Source organism: Bos taurus, chromosome 24 (genome assembly GCF_002263795.3).
Source record: "Bos taurus isolate L1 Dominette 01449 registration number 42190680 breed Hereford chromosome 24, ARS-UCD2.0, whole genome shotgun sequence".
Lineage (NCBI taxonomy): Eukaryota > Metazoa > Chordata > Mammalia > Artiodactyla > Bovidae > Bos > Bos taurus.
In genome coordinates, this window is record NC_037351.1 from 35,032,806 (window position 1) to 35,058,024 (window position 25,219).

General features: G+C 36.0%; 1 protein-coding gene across 3 annotated transcripts in view; it reads left to right on the forward strand.

The window, feature by feature from the left end:
• Positions 1–25,219, forward strand: part of ROCK1 (Rho associated coiled-coil containing protein kinase 1) — a 124,702-nt gene that overhangs the window by 17,224 nt on the left and 82,259 nt on the right. For 2 of the 3 annotated variants that reach the window (XM_002697789.7, XM_024984560.2), the window contains exon 2: positions 19,377–19,458. The exons of the other annotated variant lie outside the window; for it this stretch is intronic. In XM_002697789.7, the coding sequence (XP_002697835.5) occupies positions 19,377–19,458 (82 nt within the window). The remainder of the gene's footprint in view (positions 1–19,376; positions 19,459–25,219) is intronic. 3 annotated transcript variants of the gene reach the window in all.

Sequence of the window (25,219 nt, forward strand, 5' to 3'; positions counted from 1 at the left end):
ATCCATTAGTACAAGATCTAAAGAGTACAAGAAGTTCATTGCTGCAGTTTCAGATTCCATCTTGTAACTGACTTTTTTTTTTTTGGTCATACTTTGAAGCATGTGGGATCCTAGTTCCCCAGCCAGGGAGCAAACCCAGGTCCTGGCAGTGAAAGTGCAGAGTCCTAACCACTGAACCACCAGGGAAGTCCCTAATGCATTTGTTTTTAAAAATCCTTTCTGAAGAAGTAAAACTCTCACTGTTTGCAGATGACATGATCCTCTACATAGAAAACCCTAAAGACACCACCAGAAAATTACTAGAGCTAATCAATGAATATAGTAAAGTTGCAGGATATAAAATCAACACACAGAAATTCCTTGCATTCCTATACACTAATAATGAGAAAATAGAAAGAGAAATTAAGGAAACAATCCCATTCACCATTGCAACGAAAAGAATAAAATGCTTAGGAATATATCTACCTAAAGAAACTAAAGACCTATATATAGAAAACTATAAAACACTGGTGAAAGAAATCAAAGACGACACTAATAGATGGAGAAATATACCATGTTCATGGATCCAAAGAATCAATATAGTGAAAATGAGTATACTGCCCAAAGCAATCTATAGATTCAGTGCAATCCCTACCAAGCTACCAACGGTATTTTTCACAGAGCTAGAACAAATAATTTCACAATTTGTATGGACATACAAAAAACCTCGAATAGCCAAAGCAGTCTTGAGAAAGAAGAATGGAATTGGAGGAATCAACCTGCCTGACTTCAAAGCCACAGTCATCAAGACAGTATGATACTGTCTTGATATAGATCAATGGAACAAAATAGAAAGCCCAGAGATAAACCCACGCACCTATGGACACCTTATCTTTGACAAAAGAGGCAAGAATATACAATGGAGAAAAGACAATCTCTTTAACAAGTGGTTCTGGGAAAACTGGTCAACCACTTGTAAAAGAATGAAACTAGAACACTTTCTAACACCATACACAAAAATAAACTCAAAATGGATTAAAGATCTAAACATAAGACCAGAAACCATAAAACTCTTAGAGGAGAACATAGGCAAAACATTCTCCGACATAAATCACAGCAGGATCCTCTATGACCCACCTCCCAGAATATTGGAAATAAAAGCAAAAATAAACAAATGGGATCTAATTAAAATTAAAAGCTTCTGCACAACAAAGGAAACTATAAGCAGGTGAAAAGACAGCCTTCAGAATGGGAGAAAATAATAGCAAATGAAGCAACTGACAGACAACTAATCTCAAAAATGTACAAGCAACTCCTGCAGCTCAATTCTAGAACAATAAACGACCCAATCAAAAAATGGGCCAAAGAACTAAATAGACATTTCTCCAAAGAAGACATACAGATGGCTAACAAACACATGAAAAGATGCTCAACATCACTCATTATCAGAGAAATGCAAATCCAAACCACAATGAGGTACCACTTCACGCCAGTCAGAATGGCTGTGATCCAAAAGTCTACAGGCAATAAATGCTGGAGAGGATGTGGAAAAAAAGGAACCCTCTTACACTGTTGGTGGGAATGCAAACTAGTACAGCCACTATGGAGAACAGTGTGGAGAGTCCTTAAAAAACTGGAAATAGAACTGCCATACAACCCAGCAAACCCACTTCTGGGCATACACCCCGAGGAAACCAGAATTGAAAGAGACACGTGTACCCCAATGTTCATTGCAGCACTGTTTATAATAGCCAGGACATGGAAGCAACCTAGATGTCCATCAGCAGATGAATGGATAAGAGAGCTGTGGTACATATACACAATGGAGTATTACTCAGCCATTAAAAAGAATACATTTGAATCAGTTCTAATGAGGTGGATGAAACTGGAGCCTATTATACAGAATGAAGTAAGCCAGAAAGAAAAACACCAATACAGTATACTAATGCATATATATGGAATTTAGAAAGATGGTAACGATAACCCTGTATGCGAGAGAGCAAAAGAGACACAGATGTATAGAACAGTCTCTTGGACTCTGTGGGAGAGGGAGGGGGGTATGATTTGGGAGAATGGCATTGAAACATGTATAATATCATATAAGAAACGAATTGCCAGTCCAGGTTTGATGCAGGATACAGGATGCTTGGGGCTGGTGCACTGGGATGACCCAGAGGGATGGTATGGGGAGGGAGGTGGGAGGGGGGTTCAGGATTGGGAACACATATACACCCGTGGCGGATTCATGCTGATGTATGGCAAAACCAATACAATATTGTAAAGTAATTAGCCTCTAATTAAAATAAATAATTTAAATTAAAAAAAATCCTTTCTGATGATCTTTTAGTCAGTGTGCTAAAACTATTCATATTTAATATAGTATTAATGCTTTTGGTTTCTTTCCCATTTTCTTACTTATTTTGTACATTTTCCCTTTGTTTTTGTTTCATTTGCCTCTTTCTTGCCTTCTTTTGGATTACTTTTACATTTTTTAGTATCCATTTTAGTTTATTGTGTTTTTGATTATATGTTTTTTGTGTGTGGTTTTTTTTTAGTGGCTGCTTGCTGTTCTAGGGATTTCAATATACATGCCTAACTTTTCACAATATGCTATCACTTCTTAAGGAATGTAGAAACCTTATGCTGTAAATGCCCCTTCACCCTCCCCTTTATGTTGTAGTCATCTGATGTATGTCTGCTATGTGCTTAGTCGCTCTGTCGTGTCCAACTCTGCAACCCCATGGACCGTAGCCCGCAAGGCTCCTCTGTCCATGCGATTTCCCAGGCAAAAATGCTGGAGTGGGTTGCCGTTTCCTTCCCCAGGTTTCAGCTATACCCACTGTAAATCCCGTAAGAAAATGTTATAATTTTTGTCTTCATTGGTCAGATGTATTTTAAATAACTCAATAGGAGAAGAATAGATACTTATCATGTTGGCTGCTCTTCTTTTTTGCCTCACGTTCCAAGTTTCCTTCCACTGTCATTTTCCTTCTGTCTCAAGAACTTCATGAACTTTTTCTTTTTTTTTTTTTAAGTTCTTTTACAGCAGGTCAGTTTGCTAAGATTTTTCATAGTTTTCCTTCCTGTCAGGCTTTTAAAAATTATATTTTTATTCCTGAAGGATATTTCCGGTGGCTATAGAATGTGGGTTGACAGTTCTTTCCTTTTGATACTTTAGAAATGGTGTTCTACTTCTTTCAGAGGTTTCACGTAGTTTCTGGTGAGAAATTTGCAATTATCCAATTCACTCTTCCCCTGTAATTAATGTCATTTTTCTCTGGTTGTCCTCTAGGTATTTTCCTTGTTTTTGGTTTTCAGCAGTTTGATTATGATTCAGGTTCCTTTGGGATTATCCTGTTGGGTTTCACTGAGCTGCTGGAATCAGTAGTAAACATGGGAAGTTTTCAGCCTTTGTTTCTTCAAACATTTTTACCGCACCAAACTCTTTCTCTTTTCCTTTTGGGACTCTTTAAGAGCACAAATGTTCCCTTCTGCTGTTTTCCCACAGGTCCCTGGGGCTCTGATCATTTAAAACCTTTTATTTTTTTTCCCTGTGTAGATAATTTCTACTGATTTATCTTCAAGTACAGGCATACCTCGTTTTATTGTGCTTTATTTTATTGCACTTCACAGATACCACATTTTTTACAGATCTGTGGCAACACTGTGTTCTGCAAGTCTAGTGGTGTCATTTTTCCAACGGCATTTGCTCACTTTGTGTCTTTATGTCACATTTTGGTAGTTGGAATATTTCAAACTTTATTTATTATGGGGATCTGTGATTAGTAATTCTTGATGTTAGTACCATGACTATTGAAGTCTCCAGTGGTGCATTTTTTTAATCAATAATGTATTTTAAAATTAAGGGTGTGCATTGTTTTTCAGACATAATGTTATGGTACCCTTAAGTGTGGCTCACTTTATTGCAGTATTTGCTCTATTGTGGTAGTCTGGAATCAAACCCACTCTGTCTCTAGCGTTTGCCTGCATAGTCAGTCTTTTCTCTGTCATCTCCATGCTGCTGTTGAGGTTACTGAGAGTGTGTTTTTCTTTTTGGTCATTGTATTTTTCCCTTCTCAATTTTCCACTTAGTCCTTTTTCTTATTGCTTGCATTGTCTAACCATTAATTTTAAGTGCTTGCCTTATTTTGGGGAGCGTTTTAATAATAGCTGTTTTAAAAGTCTGTGTTAGATAATTCCAGCCTTTGTGTCATTTTGCTGTTGGTGTCCTGTCATTGATCTTTCTTCTAATTTTACAGGATGTTACAAATTAGTGCAGAGAGATCTAGTGCTCCCTTTATCCAGTTTTCCTCAAAGGTTATATTATGTGTAACCTTGGTGCAGTATCAAAACCAGAAAATTGTAGTTTTTATGTATACACAATGTGTGTGTATAGTTCTGGGCCGTTTTTTCATGTTGAGATTCCTGTAGCCACTGCTGCAATCAAGATACAGAACTAATCCATCACAGCAAAGATTTTCCGGTGTTACTCCTGTTTAGATATATCCCTCCACCTTCACATCCCTAACACCTGGAAACCACTAATTTGTTCTCCGTCTCCATAAGTTTTTCATTTGAAGAATGTTACTAGAACAAAATCATACAGTAAACAGTCTTTGAGATTTTTTTTTTTTTTTCTTTTTTTACTCCTCAAAATGCCCCTGAGATCCATTCCCGATGTTGGAGGAATCAGTAGTTGACTCCTTTTTAGAGCAGGCTATTATTCCATAGTGGGCTTCCCAGGTGGTTCGGCAACCCACTCCAGTAGTCTTGCCTGGGAAACCCCATAGACAGAGGAGCCTAGTGGGCTATAATACATGGGGTTGCAAAGAGTCAGCCATGACTGAGCAACTGAGCATGTTCTTGTGCCTCTCAAAGGGACATTATTCCCTAGTATGGATGTACTGCAGTCTGTTTAGCCATTTACCTGTTGAAGATAATTTTTGTTGTTTCTATTTTTTGGCTGTTAGAGATAAAGCTGCTGTGAGCATTTGTGTGGAGATTTTTGCATGTACATTGTTTTCGTTTCTCTGGGATGAACGTCCACGAGTGCAAATGCTTGGTCATATAATTTGTTGTTGTTCAGTTCCTAAGTCATGTCCATGTTTGCGACCCCATGGACTGTAGTACACCAGGCTCCTCTGCCCTCCACTATTTTCTGGAGTTTGTGCGAATTCTTGTCAATTTAGTTGGTGATGCTATCTAACCATCTCATCTTCTGCCGCCCCCTTCTCCTTTTGCCTTCAATCTTTTCCAGCATCAGGTCTTTTCCAGTGAGTTGACTCTTGGTATCAAGTGGCCAAAGTTTTGGAGTTTCAGCTTCTGCATCAGTCTTTCCAGTGAATATTCAGGGTTGATTTCTTTTAGGATTGACTGATGTGATCTTGCAGTGCACGGGACTCGACGGTCTTCTCCAGCACCACAATTGTTGTTTTGTTGCTAAGTTGTGTCCGACTCTTTGCGACCGTGTGGACTGTGGCTTGCCAGGCTCCTCTGTCCATGGGATTTCCCAGGCTAGAATACTGGAGTGGGTAACCATTTTCTTCTCCAGGAGATCTTCCCGACCCAGGGATCTAACCACCACCACAATTAGAAAGCATCAGTTCTTCAGTGCTCAGCCTTCTTTATGGTCCAACTCTCACATCTGTGCATGCCTCCTGGAAAAACCATAGTTTTGACTGTATGGACTTTTGTCAGTCATATGATACTCGTTACAAAGCTATTTTCCAGAGTGACTCTCCCATTTTCTATACCACCCTGCAATGTATGAGCGATTCTGTTTCTCTGCATTCTGGTCAGCATTGAAATTGTAACTGTTTTTCATGTTGGTTGTTGTAATGAGTATATCATGGCTAATGATACTTAATATCTCTTCATCACCTATTGGTCATCAGTACATCCTCTTTGGTGAAATGTCAGTCTATATCTTTTGCACGTTTTCTAATCAGATTATTTTTTATTGTTGAATTTTGAGAGTGATTCAGGTATTCTAGTATGTTTGGTTTGCAAAAAAATTTTCCCCAGTATTTGGCTTTTTATCCTCTTTTTACAAAGTTCAGTTTATCTAAATTTTCAAAAATATTTTTTGTGTCATGTTTCAGAAACTTTCACTCAGTTTTGTAGTTCTCAAAAAATTTAGCACTTGTTTTTCTAAACACTTTAACATTTAAATCAGTGATCCAGTATGAGTTAATTTTTGTGTGAGGTAAGAACTTTAGATTGAGATTCATTTTTAAAATAGATATTCAATTTTCCAATACCATTTTTTCAATTCAGTTCCTTCATTGAATTGCTTTTGTACCTAGTCAAAAAATCACTTGGCTGTACTTGTATGGGTCTATTTCTTGGTTCTCTATTCTGCTTCATTCATCTATATAGTTGGCCCTCTTTATCCATAAGTTCCACATCCACAAATTCAGTTTACCACAGATTGAAAACTTTAGAGAAATCCAGAAATATTCAAAAAGCAAAACTTGTATTTGCCTGTAGTCAGCAGTTATTTACATGACATTTACAATGTATTTACAACTATTTACGTAGCATTTGCATTGTAATATGTATTATAAGTTCTCTAGAGATGGTTTAATCTAGGATGTGTGGATGGTATATGCAAATGCTGTGCCTTTTTGGTTTGTTTGGTCGTGCTGCACAACTTGCTGAATATTGGTTCCCTGACGAGGGATCGAACTCAGCTCTGGCAGTGAAAGCGCTGAGTCCTAACCATTGGACTGCCAGGGAATTCCACTGTGCTATTTTATTTAAGGGACTTCAGCATCTGTGGATTTAGGTATTTGCTGGGGTCCTAGAACCAATCTCCTGGAGACACCAGCAGAGGACCGTATGTCTGTCCTTCTGTGCATAGCGCACTGTCTTGACTGTTGTGGCTATGTGAGTCTTAAACTTGGGCAGAGTTATTCCTCCACATAATTCTTTCTCAACATTTTTTAGCTTTTCTAGTTCCTTTGCTTTTCCATATAGATTTTAGAAAAATTTTGCCTATATCTACCTTATGTACGAAAACTATTGCTGGTATTTGATAGGAATTACGTTAAACCTTAATGTCAATTTTGCGAGAATTAATGTCTTATCATGTTGAGTCTTTCAGTCCATGAACACTATATGTCTCAATTTATTTAAAATTTCTTTCATCAATATTTTGTAGTTTTCAGCATAAATTCTTTGCATTTTTTGTTAGATTTATTCCTCAATATTGCTTTACCTGAGTAGATATAAATGACATTCTATTTTACATTTTGGTTTCTCCATATTTATTGCTAATATATAGAAATACAGTTGTTTTTGTGTGTTAACCTTATGTCTTATGACCCTGTGGAACTCACTTATTAGTTCTTGGTGTTTTTGCTTGTTTTTCTTCTGTAGTTTCCTTGTGATTTTTCTGCAAAATGATATCTGTAAATATAAATGATGAACTTTCTTCCTTTCTGATCTGTGTGTCTTTTATTTCCTCTACTTCATTGAGCTGGCTGTAAGCTTCACTGCCGTGTTGAATTAGAGTGGTGAGAGACGACATCCTTGCTTTGTTCTTGATTTTTGAGGGATATCATCTTTTTTTTTTTTTTTTTTGCCATTAAGTTTGATGTTAGTTTCAGGGTTTTTTTTTGTAGATATTCTTTATAAGTTGATAAATCATTCACTCTATTCCTAGTTTCCTGAGAGTTTTTCTCATAAATGGGAGTTGGATTTAATCAAATACTTTTTCTGCATCTGTTGATATCATGTGATTTTCCTTTAGATTGTTCATATAGTGAATTATATATGAAGAGTACTTTTATGATTTGCTCTCTTAGCAACTTTCAGATACTCAGTACAGTATTGTTAGCTGTAGTGACCGTGCTGTGTGTTATAGCCCAAGAACTTATCATCTTAAGTTGTCCAAGCTTGGAAAGTCCAAGCTCTTGTTTTACAACGAAGCCCTCTTTCCAATCTAGTCCAGTATCACTTCTTTGAGCAGCTAATGATGGTTGTTGCGTGTGTGTGTGTGTGTGTTGGAATGTGAACATGGGCTAGCCATCACTGTGACTGAAGAAGGAAGTCTCTTCAGGTTTGTCATTCTTAGCTCAGGGGTCTTCATATAATGAGGTGACAGCCACTCTGCTTCCTCAACTGCTCACACAAGCTGGAGAGTCTTCAAAGGAAAGAATCCTTTCCAATCATAAGTCTGAGAGCTTTGGTAGACATGTGCCTCCACAACCTTTCTTTGACTCACAGAGTTTTGAAAAAGCCCCTTTAGACAAAAACACCTGCATCACGATGGTCTGGTACATGGGTAGACGCCTCTGATTTTATCCTTGGCAACTTATGATGTAATCTTATGTTCCAGAATTAGAATTTTAAAATGAAAGATCATCATATTCTTTAGCCAAATGGTGGAAACAGGCTTCTTTATCTGTAATGCTTTTGTGTGTATTTCTTTGTATAGCTTTTTTTTTTTTTGGTTGCTGTAGGTATTAGACGTGTATAATTCACAACATTGGATTGGTGTTGACATTTTACTGGTTTGTGGAAAGGGTAGAAATCTTCTTTATGTTCTTTTACCCTCCTAGTATATAATATATTCATCTTTAATATCTATATAAAATGAGAAACAATCAGGTAATATTAAAATTTTTTGCTTAAACTTTTAAGAGGATGAAAATATATTGTATTTTCCCCTATTTTTACTTTTTCATTTGTTCTTTCTGTTATCCAAAGATTCATTCTTATTATCATTTTTGATTTGAAAAATTTCCTTTATTATTGTTCACCAACTATACTTCAATTAAAATTTTAAATTATTTTTTAAAAATAAATAGATAAAAAAGAATTTCCTTAAACTGTCATTTTAGAATAGATCTGCTGGTCACAAATCTCTTAGTTTTTTGTCATCTGAGACTATCCTTTTTTTTTTTTTTTGATATGGAATTCTACTTGGATGGTTTTTTTGTTGGTTTGGATTTCTTTGGCTATGTCCTATTAGTTTCTTCAGTTTAGAGGCTTAGATCTTTTGCCGAATACAGGGAATTGTTAGCTTTTATTTATTTCACTCCTTTTCAGTCCCATTATCTTTCTTTTCTCCTTCTGGGCCTCTAGTGACATTGCTGCTACTGCTGCTGAGTCGCTTCAGTCGTGTCCTGACTCTGTGTGACCCCATACACGGCAGCCCACCAGGCTCCCCCGTCCCTGGGATTCTCCAGGCAAGAATACTGGAGTGGGTTGCCATTTCCTTCTCCAGTGCGTGAAAGTGAAAAGTGAAAGGGAAGTTGCTCAGTCGTGTCTGACTCTTAGTGATCCCATGGACTGCAGCCCACCAGGCTCCTCCGTCCATGGGATTTTCCAGGCAAGAGTACTGGAGTGGGGTGCCATCACCTTCTCCGTCTAGTGACATTAAATCTTATGATTACATAGGTCTCTGAGTCTCTGTTCATTCCTCCCACCCCAACCACCTTTGATCAAGGTCTGGCTTTGTGAAAATCTGTATAGGAACTTTAAGAAGATAGCAATGAGCTGTGCATTTTTTTTAAATTATTTTATTTTTTAATTCAACAACAAATGTGATCATTCTGAGAAACTATTCCACATTTTAACTACATGTGTTGATTAGAGTGACATGAAGCACACAGGCAAGTGATTCATTTTGCTGCGTTTAAAAGGAAACACTGCTTTGCATCCCTTTCCTCCTTATTAAATAGTCAAGATCACACACTGGTGCTTGTTAAAATAACCAGTAGATTCGGCTCTTTGAAATGTGCCAACCCAGTGACAACGAGGACTCTGAAAAATGAAGATTCCACAGGCCATTTCTGTGACTCATCAAAAGGCTTCAGACTGGAAAGGAAAAGTGCATTTCATTTTTTATTAGTCAATATAGTTGGCTGGAAATCAGTTTGTTTTTCTCACTTTCATTTACAAAGTCAATGGGCTGGGTTTATTGGAAAATATTTTTATACTACTGCTAACTGAACATATGACGTGTTTTATTTTTCCCCAAAGAAACAAATCAGACACTTGAAGGAAAAATTTGAAAAGTAAACTGTCTTCCCCCAAAATAAAGTCAAACCATCTGAAAGTTTTCACTTATTCATGCCCACACAAAATCTAGCTTGTGTTCACCCATACCTGTAAACTGTTAAAATGATCGAGAGGAAAATCCTCTGTGAAATTACCCATGAATATATTTTTATGACTTCTTACGATGTATCAGTTTCTTACAACAGCCCTACATGGTCATATTTCACATGTGATAGTTGTTGTTACATTTATTTTACAGGTGAGGACATTGAGGCTGTGAAGTGTACTCGATTGGAATATGACTCTGTGTGCTTATGACGTGATAACTGTTTACATAGTAATATTTTTCTTTTTTAGAAGGTTGATGTCTCAACTTTGTATCTTAATTCTGTCCTCCCTTAGATTTTTTTGGAACCTCAATCATTTTTATTCTATAAAAATATATCTCCTCTACCTAAAAGTATCTCTTTAAATTTAAATCATGCAAGCTTTAATTTTTCTCATTTCTTTTGGCCATTATTTCATTTGTTCCTTTTCCACTAGCTTTTCTACCCATTATAAGTTGATTTATGCCCCTTCCATTCTGAGAAGCATTCTATTTAAGGTCGATGGTTTAAAAGAAAAGCTTCCCCAAGAGTCTCACCATAGCTTTTCTGGGCCTAGGTGGTCTATTGTACATCTGTTCCGTAACCTCTTGCCTCAGGTGTCTGTGGGGTTTGTAGTTTTCTGGTAGCTTTTATGAGCTCTGCGCCCACTGCTTTGTCTGTCTGTATTCTTAGTTACACAGAACAGAAAGGTCCTCGTCTCCATCCTTCAGACATCCCTTGGATAGGTTAATATAGGCACACACAGCAGTTGACAAATATGGTCCTGCTCTGCTCCCTCCAGTTCAAGGTGGGGGAAGTGGGGACCAACCTGTTACCTGCTCAAGACCAAGACCACCCCCACTCCGGGAGAGAGTTGGTTAACAGTGAGTAAACATGTCACAAATTTTCCTACCATTTGAATGTGGCTTGTACTCCATGGGATATTTGCTTTTTTTTTTCTCTAAACCTTTGTTTTCCTGAACTCCTTCAAATTTGGTTCATGGAGCTGCTGGGTATGGTGGTTTTTTTTTTTTTCCTATAGGGGAACAAGAGTTTGGAGTTTCCTAGTCCACCACTTTGCTGATGTCCAATAGTGACTTTAAAAACAAGTTGTAGCAAAATACCTAGAATATGTAACTTACCATTTTAATTATTTCTAAATGTACAGTTCAATGGCATTACGTTGTTCTGCAACTATCATCAGTGACATTTTAATTACAAATTATTCGGCTCCTTCTACGTTTTTCATTTTAGTTGATCTCCATGTGGCATTTTGCTCTGCTCTTAAGTTCTTTCTACAGTTTTTTCAGCTTTCATGACACTGCTATATCTTTCTTCCCCATCTCTTATTGCTCATTGGTCATGTTTGCTCTGCTTGTCTTTCAGATGTTAATGTTTCCCAGAAGGCTATTATTCACTCTTTTTCCATTTTCCCCTTGGTTTACACTTGCTGGGTAATTGCATCTGTTATCATGAATTTAAATGTATTCTTGTGACTTCCAAATCTGTATCCAGCCCAGTCTCTCTGTTGAACTCAAACTCATATTTTGAACTACCGTCTAGTTATCCATAAAATGGTAGGTATCCTACAGGAATATCAAGTTCAGTATATCTAAAATCTTTATCTTTCCTCTCCAAAATGTTATTCTCTGCCTTGGTTAATGAAGTCACTCTCTACTCACCTAAACTAGAAGATATTCATTCTTAATCCTTCCTGTCCCTCTCTCAGTCATTCTTCAGATTCTTTCGCTTCTAATGCTCCATTCCTGTTGCCCCCAGTTAGTGCAGACTTGGATCTTTTTGTGCTTTATTACCACAGTATGCTCCTGACCACTCCCTTTTCCACCTGTTTCTTCCTTTTTTAATCCATTGTCTTTATCATTGTCAGACTTTAGTAAAATAAAAACTAGTCATGTCATTCTTCCTCTCCCCCAAATTCGTATGGTTCCAATAACAGAAATACCCAAATTCTTAGCATGGTATGTTATACCTTTAATACACAGTCGTTAACCCATCCTCACAGCATTGTTTCCTGCACCCTTTTCCTCATATCTATGGAACCAGAGCATCCTATTCTCATTCTTTAAATTTTTCTTGCCTTTCTTCTCTTTAGATTGCCTTACCCCACCTTCATCTTGCTCTTTTCAAATTCTCTTCTTTAAAGATCAACAAACTCAAACAAATGGAGCCTAATTAAACTTATAAGCTTTGGACAGCAAAGGAAACCATAAACAAAACGAAAGACAACCTGTGGTCTGGGAGGAAATATTTGCAAATGATGCTCCCAGTAGCGGATTAATTTACAAAATATGCAAACAGCTCATACAGCTTAATGTCAAAAAAACACAACTGAATCAAAAAAGAAAACCTAAGAGACATTTCTCCAAAGAAGACATATAGAGGGCCAACAGGTACATGAAAAGATGCTCAACATTGCTAGTTATTAGAGAAATGCAAGTTAAAACTACAATGAGGTATCCCCTTACAATGGTCAGTGGCCATCATTAAAATGTCTACAAATAACAAATGTTGAAGAGGGTGTGGAGAAAAAGGAACCCTTCTTACACTGTTGATAGGAATGTAAATTGGTGTAACCGCTATGGAAAACAGTATAGAGATTCCTTAAAAAGCTAAAAATAAAGTTACCATTTGATCGTGCAATCCCACTCCTGGGCACATACCTAGAGAAAACTAATTTGAAAAGATACATGTACCCCAATGTTCATAGCAGCGCTATGTACAAAAGTCAAGACATGGAAGCATTAAATGTCCATCAACAGATAAATGGATAAAGATGATGGGGGTGTGTGTGTGTGTGTGTGTGTGTGTGTGTGTGTGTGTGTGTGTGTACATACATACAGGAATATAGGATAGTGGAATATTACTCAACCATAAAAAATGATGAAATAGTGCCATTTGCAGCAACATGGATATACTTGGAGATTATCATATTAAGTGAAGTAAGTCAGACATTGAAGGACAAATGTGATATAATTTGTATGTGAAATCTTAGAAAATAATACAAATGAACTTATTTACAAAACAGACTCTTAGACATAGAAAACAGGCTTTTGGTTATAAAAAGAGATGGGATTAATTAGTTTGAGATGAACTGATACACTCTACTATTTATAAAATGGATAAACAACAAGGACAGGGAACTGTATTCAGTGTCTTGTGATAACCTATAATGGAAAAGAATCTTAAAAAGGATAGATATATATGTAACTCAGCCACTTTGCTGTACACCTAACATTGTAAATTGACTATAATTCAATATAAAGAATGGCTAAAGAGAAATAAAGGTCAGCTTTATATTTCATGTCCTTTATGTTAAGCAGTCTTTTCTCTGTTTGTGTACTTTGTAATACTCAGGATCCCATATTATTTACTTGTCCTACCTACTAACCAGTGAGCTCCCAAAGTATTTTACTGTTTTTATCATCAGTGTTATTACTACTACTAACTTGTTCTATTTTCTGAAGGCAGACTTACAAATAATTATAATAAGCACAGTAATTCCTGAAGCAGGAAGTGCATAGGAGGTGTTTTATTTTGTAACATTTTCTCAGAGTCTTGGGGAAGGCAGCACAAACATTTGAGGCAGTCTGCATATAAGAAATATTCATGTTCCAGCTGGGAAAAGAGCAGATAAAAAGGCAATGGGGTAGACTGAGCAATGGGATGTGACTCGAGCACAGTATGACTCAAGCCTGGATACATGTATGTGGAGAAAAATGAGGCTGCAAAGGTTTGAGATTTTTGAGATTGGTTGGGAAAAGCCACTGTATGTTTAATTAAGTATTTGGATTACTAAATTTGTTGTTGTGTAATTATCCGAGGATGCACTGGCATGTATATAGTAATGTCACAGTGCTTAAACATATTTTAGTTTAATACCAGAAGTTGTTAAAATTCCCTGAGGAAATTCTTTTTCCATTTTCATATCACTGCTTAATTTTGAGAAATTTCTTATCTCTTTACCTAACAAAGAGATTAACATGGACCCAAAGTATTTTCTTTAAGTGGTACATCAACTGTCATCAAATATTTGACAATAGTCAACAAAAATTTTTTGATTTTCAAAAGTCCTTGTTTTACTGCCTTAATTACTGCCTTAATTTTTTTTTTGTGGAGGGGGTGTAGTTTCTCAAAAACTTATTTAGAATAGTAACGATTTTGATTTTGAAATTTTACTTAAAGATGAAATTTTTTATACATAGTATTTTTTTCTTTCCTAGTGCCTTTATATTCTTGTACTTTATAACAAGTGTAATATTACTAATGGACCTAATCTTAAATGATATTTTACACGGGAATCTTACTTTTGTAATTCAGAACTATCCAGAGACTGAAGTTGGCAGCAGTGTTAAGTTGAATAATTTCCTCCTGCTTCTCCTTTACTTAAACTCTGTTGTGAGGTAACACAACTAGTGCTTTCCCTGCTCCTAATACCAGCTCTTTTTAAGACATATGAAATGTCCATTCTTTAGAGTTTCTTGTAAAATGTTATACTTGTCATTAATTATGGTTGCCTTTGTGTGTTTATGTGAAAGTATTCAACACTTCGCTAATGTGACTAGTTTCTTTCAAAATACACTGCAATAACTGGTCTACTGCTGCTGCTGCTAAGTTGCGTCAGTCGTGTCTGATTCTGTGCAACTCCATAGACGGCAGCCCACCAGGCTCCTCTGTCCTGGGATTCTCAGGGCAGGAACAGTGGAGTGGGTTGCCATTTCCTTCTCCAGTGCATGAAAGTGAAAAGTGAAAGTGAAGTCGCTCAGTCGTGTCCGACTCTTTGTGACCCCATGGATTGTAGCCTACTAGGCTCCTCCGTCCATGGGATTTCCTAGGCAAGAGTACTGGAATGGGGTGCCATCGCCTTCTCTGACTGGTCTACTATCATTGTTCAAATATACATATCAAAGGATTTAATTTTTGTAATTCTTTGACATTGACTCCTCTCCATAATGTTTATTATGGGAAGATAATAATTAATGTTAATTTCTGTTAAGGTTCTGAATTCTGGTACTAGAATATGGAGTTTAAGAAGTGGCAAGCCTTATTCTCCATTATTTTACAGAACTTCAGAGTACTGAATAAAAGTCAGAATTCTTTGTCCTACTCTAAGGTTGTATTATCTTTTGTAGCTTCTCTGCTTCATTAAAGTGAAAGCCTGCATCCCTGTCCCCAATCTCAGTGTTTTGACTCCCCTTACAGCCTCTGCTGGTATGTCTATACCTTAGATTATGCTAGAAGGATACCTTCTTGCCCATTTTATTTCTCTGATAAAAAAAAATAACTTTGGCTTATGAAGGATACTGAAAAACTGTCTCCTACAATTGTAAAATCAAAGTATACGGTGATAGGGCCAGACATCTAGTCCTGGTGACTGTACACAAGTTAGTGGAGGCCGCTAGTTTTCCATTAACAAATGCATGCTTGAATTCTATTGTTAAGAATAGTCAGATGCATCATCTTTTTTTTTTTTAAACCCAACTTTTAATTATATATGGGATTTCTACACTCGGAAGGGTTTTAATATCATGACCTGAGATTTACTCTTGAGGTTTTATGACCACATGACTAAAATATCTATTTTCTCTTTATGTCATTTCTGTCAATAGTGAGACTAACTTGTAGAGCTTTCAAACGTCAGCTAGAGAAATAAAGAGTGAAAAGTGGAACTGTTTAAGGGTCGAATACGTCACTCATTTAGCTCTCACAGAGCCTGAGTTGTAGTGAGTTATTTCCATTTTATAAAAGAGAAAACTGAGGCTCAGTTATAAAAACAACATTTACCAAAGAGTGACACTTTTTGTCAGCCCCATCTTGCTCCTGGTCTCACTGTTTGAATGGATGATTCTCTCACCCTTTTGGTGCAACAAGTCCTATATCTCCTACATTGGCTTTTAATGAACTCTGTGTATTTCAGAGAGGTGCTTTAGGTCACAAGAGGGGCTTCCCTGATATCCGCCTGCAATGCAGGAGACCCCGCTTCGATTCCTGGGTTGGGAAGATCCGCTGGAGAAGGGATAGGCTACCCAATCTGGTATTTTGGGGCTTCCCTTGTGGCTCAGCTGGAAAAGAATCCGCCTGCAATGCAGGAGACCTGGGTTCGATCCCTGGGTTGGGAAGATCCCCCTGGAGAAGGGAAAGGCTACCCACTCCAGTGTTCTGACCTAGAGAATTCCATGGACAGTTCGTAGGGTCACAAAGAGTGGGACACGACTGAATGACTTTGACTTCATTTAGGTCACAAGAATTAGAAGATCCAATGTAAATTGAGTTAAACCATAAGGAAAATGTATAATCTTGAGATAGAATGGGAAGGATAGTTTCCAGAGTAGATTAATTCAGTGGTTCAAAAACATCATCATAGACTCGGGTTCCTTCCATCTTTCATGTCTGTTGTCCTCACTGTGTTTAGCTTTGTTTCCTGCCAATTTCCCTTGAGGCCCCAAGGTGGCTCCTGTTGTTTAAGTGTCATATAGAGAGATGACAGTTTCTCATAAAAGGAGAGACTATCTCTGACATGTATCTCTTTCAGGAGAGAAGAAACTTTTCCCCAGAAACCTTTCTGTAGGTTTTCCCCTCACATTTGATGTGCCAGATTATTACCATATTCCTGTACTTCAGCTGAACACTGGCAAGAGTAGTAGGCCTCCATGTTTAGCTTAAATTAGAAGTGACCTCCTTGAGTTGGGGAAGATCTCTCCCTTCATGGAAGCTCATAGTTTGATGGAGAAAGGTGGGTTGCCCGAACAAAATCAAGATTGAATTAGGAAGGTAGAAGAAGGAAATAGTTGTTGGGGGTAGGAGAGCCAACAGTATCTGCGATGCTGTGAGTAAAACGCCATGGTCACATCAGAAATCGAGCTGTGGAGATTAAAGTAAAAAATAACTCTAATATAAGGAAAACTGTTCGATTTCATAGGTAGTTTGGGGAAGGTCATGCAGAAGAGGGCGTGGTGGCGTACTAGAAAAAATATAACACTTTGACCCAGGACACTAGGTTTGAGTCTTAACCAGTGTACTTTCTTGTTTTAATTAGACGAATATGACTTGTGATTTTCTATTAATTTTTAAATGGTACTTCTTGGACTTAAATACACATGTTTGTTCTCAATTCCTAACTTCATTTTAGAGATACAGGGTTTTTAAATCATGTTTTTGTCATGGTCATGTTATTTCTATAACTATTAGACCAAGAGTTTGTATTTTGATTGTAAGACAACTTACTAGCTCTGTGGCATTGGACAAATTGGTTAATGTTTCTAATTGTTATTTGCCTTGATTATGAAATGTAGTGTTAATTAAACAAGGGACTTTTTGAGTTTTTTCCCTAACATTTAGTAACTTAAAAAAATTATTTGGAGTAAGATTGTAGGCAGTTTGCAGTATATTTATTGGAAAGAGCGTGTTGTGAGTAAAGTTTAATGCACAATTCCCTCACTTTCTAATGTTTTATTTGATATTAGAAAACAACTTAAACTGTCATAAATTTAGATGTTCTGGACCTTTTAAAACTGGAAAGTGTCTTTGGAAGTAGGAGCTCTTAAAATAGTACTTATTATAAGATGTAATAATATGTTGATTTTATTACATTATGCTTACTTGTATTTCCTAGGAATGTTTATCAAAATTCGACCTAAAATTGTGGGGCTAGTGTTATTTGCATTACTCTATAATCTATGCAATTTTTTTGGAGTGACATGGTCTGCTGAAACTTACTATCTAATAAGGAAAGTGTTATTTCTTGAGTAATATAATGCATTTGCTCTGGAGCAAAAAAATCATTGGTTTAACGTACATTTTATGCCCACTTGTTCAAGACATTCTGGAAGATGCTGTGGGAGAAAATGAGATGTTAACTGTGGTTTCTGCTTTAAAGAGTTTAAATTCTAGTCTAAGGGGTATATATACATTTATTTTCCTTGTCCTAGAAAATAGTGAATTAATATATTTATTGATTGGTTTTCAAGACAAGTAAAGATTCTCATCTCTTTATTGTAAAAATCATTAACAGAAGTATTCAAATGCTTTATGAGACTAAGAAATGTGTCTCAAGGATAGATGAACCTGTTCTGGTGGGGAGACTTTTTCTTCATATCTGTACAAACCTGAATTCTAAAAAGCCCGCAGTAGGGTTAGTTGGTCTCTTTAGTCGTCTTCTCATGGTCAGTTTCCAACCTAAGCAGTGATATATTTTAAAACCTATAAAAATTTGACTAGACTTTGCAGTTTCCTAGAGAAATATTTTAAGTATTCTAAAATAGCTGGAGTTATTCATACCTTGACTTAACACAAAGTATATCTCCCCTGGCTTCTATTTCTCTTTCAGGCTTTTATGAACATGACTGTTCATGGTCTCCAGATAGTGTGTTTTCCTTTGCTGCTTTTTATTTTGGGGCTTTATTGTAGTCAACTAAATTTCTCCAGTTAAATACAATGAAGATGACTTGGGATTGTCTGAGTGTTTCCCCGTTGGCACATGATGAGATATAATCTAAATAGAAGCATTCCTACTTCAACACTGATTGGTACACCTTCTCATTGTCCTGCTCTTGCTTAGATAATACTTAAATGTCCCTCTTAAAAGTAAAAGCCCATGCTTGTCCCTTACTTGTGGTTGTTCTAAAAAGTTTTTCAAAGAAAGAGAACCCAGTATATTTATATACACACCATAAAAATGTATCAAAATGCAGAATTTATTTTACACTAAACTTCACATTTTAGGAACTAGTATTTGATACTACCTTATAAAATATTTGTGGTCCAAAATGTAGGTCATTTGTTTTTTATGAATGTCTAAGAAATAAATAAATTCAGTAGTTAAAGGGAAGTGAAAAGTAAAATTTCATGCCCTTATATGGAGAAAAGGGCATGAGTTGAGGTCACTTGTAGCCAGTTCGTGGTGATTTTGCTGCTCCTCTGCCTGAGAGAGTTAGAAAGTGAAAACTCTGTTATCAGTGGTGTCTAACCTTTTTGGCATGAGGGAATGATTTTGTGGAAGACAGCTGCTTGCTTCTACTGTGCCGCTGGGTTCCTAGCAAGCCGTGGACTGGTACTGGCTTGAGGGTTGGGGACCTCTGCTCTATATGAAATAAAAATGAGTTTTCTCTTCTTCTAGTACTCATGTAACCTTGTAGAAGGTGTTAAATGAATGCAGGATGTGTGAGAGAAAGGCAGATTAGCAGATTAAATGTTAAAGCATAAGTTTTTTTCTTTATACTCATGAAAGAGGAACGTGTTCATAGTGTGATCCAAAAACTAACTTTGTTTGTTTGTTTATTTGTTTAGGATGGATTGGATGCTTTGGTATATGATTTGGATTTTCCTGCCTTAAGAAAAAACAAAAATATTGACAACTTTTTAAGCAGATGTAAGTAATTTTTTGTGGAGGTTAATGCTAGACTATATATAATGAAATATTGACTTAGATAATTCAAGCCCTTTTTTTTCTTTCTATTTACTCTGGCTATTTCATCAATAATATCTACATCAGATGAGAAGGAAATAGGAAAGAAACTTTGTCAGTTTGAGTGCTTATCAGGAAAATCTAAAATATCTTGCAGAGAAGGGAATAAAAAGTAAATGGTTAAATAAATATGTTAAACATACATGCACATTGAATTTCAATAATGTTTTATTTATTCTCTATTTTTCTTTTATAAATGAATTAGCTGTTATATTTTAATACCTGCAGGTTAAGAATTGATTACATATGAAAAGCCCTCCTACCTGTAAGATATGAATTTTCTTCATGAAACCTGGTGTATACTTAAGTTTTACAGATGTTCTTTTATAAAAAGATGTTTATAAGATTTTGATATTAGATATTTTGTTTAAATTTTGATTAGAAAACTTAATAGAGTAGTTTCAAATTTTTCATCTTAAATAATTGATAATAAGAATTTTGGTCATAAAATCTTCCCCACTCCATTTTTTAAAATCTATTCCTAAACTATACATATTGATACAGTTAGGTTGAGGTTGTTGTAGTATCTGCCAATTTTGGTTATGTATGTTTTGTTAGAAAAGTTTTATTTTTCTAAATAGTCAGATGTTTTTAACTTTAGATTTACTTTCTTTTATCATTTCTACACTTTGAAATCCTGCCTCAGAATTTTACTTATCAATCTTTTGGGTTTCTGCTTCTCTCTTTTTTATAAAAATATTTTTTCAGCCTTAATTCTGTTTTGGAATATAGTGCCAGATTCTGAATAGTGAACTTTTAAACAAGTTTTATTAATTTCTCACATCTTACTGATATTGCGGGAAAATTTTAGTGCTGTTTAATTTGCTTCACCTCCTTACTTAACAGTACAGAAGAACTGAAAAGATGGAGAAGCTTGACCAGTTCTTTGATGGGAGGTGAAAGGATAATTGCTTGTTAGTACAGAGAGTAGGGGGTGATGGGAGAGTATAATTTGGTGAAGTAAGATCACAAGAATTGGAACACATTTTAAAAAATCAATTACTGGTTTTACTATGCAACATTGCTGCTTTCATAATATTAAGTTTGCCTTTACATTATATTTTGTAAATAGGAACACCAGGAGCCATAGTAGAAATGTTAATAAGTAAAGTGAAGATAAAAAGCTAAACTATGTAAACTGATTAACCTGTGTAGTTTAGTCTGGTTTTTAGATTGAAGAAAAATACAGAGAATAATATTAAAAGTTTTAGCAATTCATATCTAGTGTTAGGTTAAAATTTTGACTGAGTAGGATTTATACCAGGATTGTGAAGTTTGTTTAAGGTTCAAAAATCAATTTGTGTAATTTATCATATTAACATATTAAAAAGAAAATCCATAATATCATCTTAGTAAATACAGGAAAAGCATTTGAAAAAATTCAGTATTCATTCTTGGTTTGCAGATATCTCTCTGCAAACTTGGAATTGGAGGAAAATTTCTAATGCTGATAGGAGAGGCCACAAAAAACCTATAGTTCAGATTGTATTTAATTGTGTATCACTACATGCTTTCCTCCAAGAACTGGGAAGAGGCAACTCTGTCTTTTTTCATTACTTCATTCACTGTTGTCCTGGAAGTTTTAGACAGTGAAATAAGGTAAAAAGGAAAAAGTATAGAGATTAAAAAGGAAGAATTAAAATTTATTCAGACAGCATTTTTTTTGGAGTACAGAAAATCCTCAAGATTCTACAGAAAAACTTACAAGAACTTAGCATTGAGGTTGTAAGCTAGAAGATTGATATACAAAAAGCAGTTTATTTCTATATTTTAGCAATAAGCAATTTTAAATAGACCTAACAAATATAGCACCACTTACAGTAGAAGCAGAAGCATGAAAAATTTAAGGATAAATTTGACAAAATGTTTGTAAGACCTGTATACTGAAAATGATTTCGTATACTGAGACAAAGAAGACCTTAAAAAAGATATTCAGTGTTGATGGATTGGATAATTCAGTATTAAAATGTCAGGAATTCCCCAATCAGAGTCCATGTGGTGTCAGAACCTAAGCAGGCATTTTTGTATTAAAGTAACCATTAATTCTAAAGTTCATATGGCAATATTGGGTCTGGAATAGCCAAAACAATTTTGTAAAGTAAGAACAAAGTTGGAGGATTAACAGTGTTGAATTTTAAGATCAGGACAGTGTAATGAAATGAAAGAGTAAACATATAGATAAATGGAAGAGAAATAGATCCGTACATGTACAGTCAATTGATTTTCAACAGACTTGACAAGGGATTTCAGTTCCTAAACCTTACTTTACAATATATGCAAAAATCAACTTCAAATGGATCATAGACCTAAATGTAAGAGCTAAACCCTTCTAGAATAAAACATAGAAAATATATAGGATTTTAGTTAGGGAAGAATTTCTTAGATGGGACACAAATAGCACAAACCATTTTTTTTCTTTTTAAGATAGATGCTATCAAAATTCAAAACTTTTTCTCTTCAGAATTATATTGCTAAGAACATGAACAGGTAAATCACTGACTGGGAGAATATAGTTGCAAAGACAAGTGAAAGAGGAAAATAATCTTTTCAACAAATGGTGCTCATAAAACTGGATGTCCATATGCGAGAGAGTGAAGTTGGACTTCTGTTTCACACCCCATACAAAATTAATTCAGAATATAAAACTGTGAAACTCTTAGGAAAAAATACAGGCATAAATTTTTATGACCTTGGGTTACACCATTGTTTCTTATATATACACCTAAAGTACAGCGGCAGAAAAGAAATAAATAAATTGGGCATCATCAAAATTTAAAACTTTTGTGCTTCAAAACTACACTGTCAAGAAAGTGAAAAGACACCTTACAGAATAGGGGAAAATATTAACAAATCACATACAGTTTGTCCCCTACATATGGACCTTCAAATTGTGAACTTTCAAAGATGTGAACATGTGTTCCACGTGTCCAGTTGTATAGGTTAGATCACATATCTGGCATTCGTTGTCACATGCGTGCATCCTCTTCAAGTGGTTGTGCTTTTGTGTAGTTACTGTACAGAACCCTGTACGTCCAGTACAATATCTTTATTTCAAGCTCAGCTTGTCTATAAGCAAGTGTAAAAGCAGCAGTAATGTAAGTGGTACTACTGTACTTTTTAAGGTACAGTACTGTAAGATTTAAAGTGTTTTCTTTATTTTTTATGCATTATTTGTGTGAGAAGTATTATAAACCTCTTACAGTGGAGTACTGTGTAGTGGATTGTTTTAGTTGGGTACCTTGAGCTTACTTTGCTAGACTTAAAACCAATCGGACTTATGAACATGCTCTTGGAATGGAACTCATTTGTATGTAAGGGTCTTACTGTACTTGATAAAGGATTGCTATCTAAAGTCTTACAACTCAATAATAAAAAGACAGCCCAATTTAAAAATGGGCAAAGGGTTTGGATAGATGTTTCTCCCCCTAAAAAATACACACATATGAAAAGTTGCTCAACGTGATTAGTCATTAGGAGGTTGCAAATTATGACCACAGTGAAATATCAGTACACACCTATTAGAAAAACTAAAATTTTAAAACTAACAGTATCAACTATATATGAAAATGCAGAACAGCTGAACTCTGACACATTGCTGGTTGGTTTGTAAAATGGTGAGCCACTTTGAAAACCAGTTTGGCCTTTTTCTTATAAAGTTATACATGCATTTATCACATAACCCAGGGATCCCACTGCTGGGTGTTTACATAAGAGAAATATAATATGTATGTATACACACAAAGACTTATGAGAATGTTTAAGGAGTCTTTGTCTATAATTGCTGTAAACTGGAAGCAACAGAAATGGACATCAGCTGTGATATACCATGTAATGGAAGATTCAAAAGTGAGAAAGAGTGAATTACTGATAAGTGCAACAACATTGATAAATCTCAGAAGCACTGTGGTAAGTGAAAAAAACCAGGAACCCTGCCCCCAAAAAGGCAGGTACAAAAGGGTACATACTGTGTGACTCCCATTTACATGACAATGTGACATTCACCTTCAACTCCTGAAGTTGTATTTATGTAATATTTCACAGAGAGTAATAGGTTTTCACAGGATAGTATTCTTCATATTGCTGAAATTAATTTATATGGATTTTTATAGTTTTCATTATTGGGTACATCAGAATTGTTTTCTGAATGTAAATGTTTTGTTTCGAATGACTTTTTGCTGACAGGTATCTCATGTAGTGATCTAAGAATATACCTGGAATATGGAATAAGATCTTTTTCTTTAGTAATTAAGCTCAAGTCTCAGTAAAGTATAACAACTTTAAGGTATCAGTTCAGTTCAGTTCAATTGCTCAGTCATGTCTGACTCTGCGATCCCATGAATTACAGCACGCCAGGCCTCCCTGTCCATCACCCACTCCCAGAGTTCACTCAAACTCATGTGCATTGAGTCGGTGATGCCATCCAGCCATCTCCTCCTCTGTTGTCCCCTTCTCCTCCTGCCCGCAATCCCTCCCAGCATCAGGGTCTTTTCCAATGAGTCAATTTTTCGCATGAGGTGGCCAAAGTATTGGAGTTCCAGCTTTAACATCAGTCCTTCTAAAGAACACCCAGGACTGATCTCCTTCAGGATGGACTGGTTGGATCTCCTTGCAGTCCAAGGGACTCTCAAGAGTCTTCTCCAACACCACAGTTCAAAAGCATCAATTCTTCGGCGCCCAGCTTTCTTCACAGTCCAACTCTCACATCCATACATGACTACTGGAAAAACCATAGCCTTGACTAGACGGACCTTTGTTGGCAAAGTAATATCTCTGCTTTTTAACATGCTATCTAGGTTGGTCATAACTTTCCTTCCAAGGAGTAAGCGTCTTTTAATTTCATGGCTGCAGTTAGCATCTGCAGTGATTTTGGAGTCCCAAAAAATAAAGTCAGCCACTGTTTCCACTGTTTCCCCATCTATGTGCCATGAAGTGCTGGGACCAGATGTCATGATCTTTGCTTTCTGAACGTTGAGCTTTAAGCCAACTCTTCACTCTCCTCTTTCACTTTCATCAAGAGGCTTTTTAGTTACAGAGGCATGAAATATTTTAAACTTCAGTCCCGACTATATTATAGGCTGTATTTTCATCTTTTTGTGTTGAAGACTGTATGGGAACTGAAAGGGAAAAGATAACCTGTGACCATTTGACTGAATACCTAGTTAAATATAAAGATTTGTTTCTCTGGACTCTAAACTATAATATCTGAATAATGATGACTACAAAGAAAATACCAGCTTCACATAACTGATAAAGATTTTAAGGTGAACTTTTAGAGTAGGGGTTAGAAAGGTATCTGGATAAAATCAAATTATCTTGGTGGCAGTTAGTCACGTTTTTGAAGAAACATATTTTGGGGGAGGTATTTTTTGGGGCTCCAAAATCACTACAGATGGTGATTGCAGCCATGAAATTAAAAGACGCTTACTCCTTGGAAGGAAAGTTATGACCAACCTAGATAGCATATTGAAAAGCAGAGACATTACTTTGCCAGCAAAGGTCCGTCTAGTCAAGGCTATGGTTTTTCCAGTAGTCATGTATGGATGTGAGAGTTGGACTGTGAAGAAAGCTGGGCGCCAAAGAATTGATGCTTTTGAACTGTGGTGTTGGAGAAGACTCTTGAGAGTCCCTTGGACTGCAAGGAGATCCAACCAGTCCATTCTGAAGG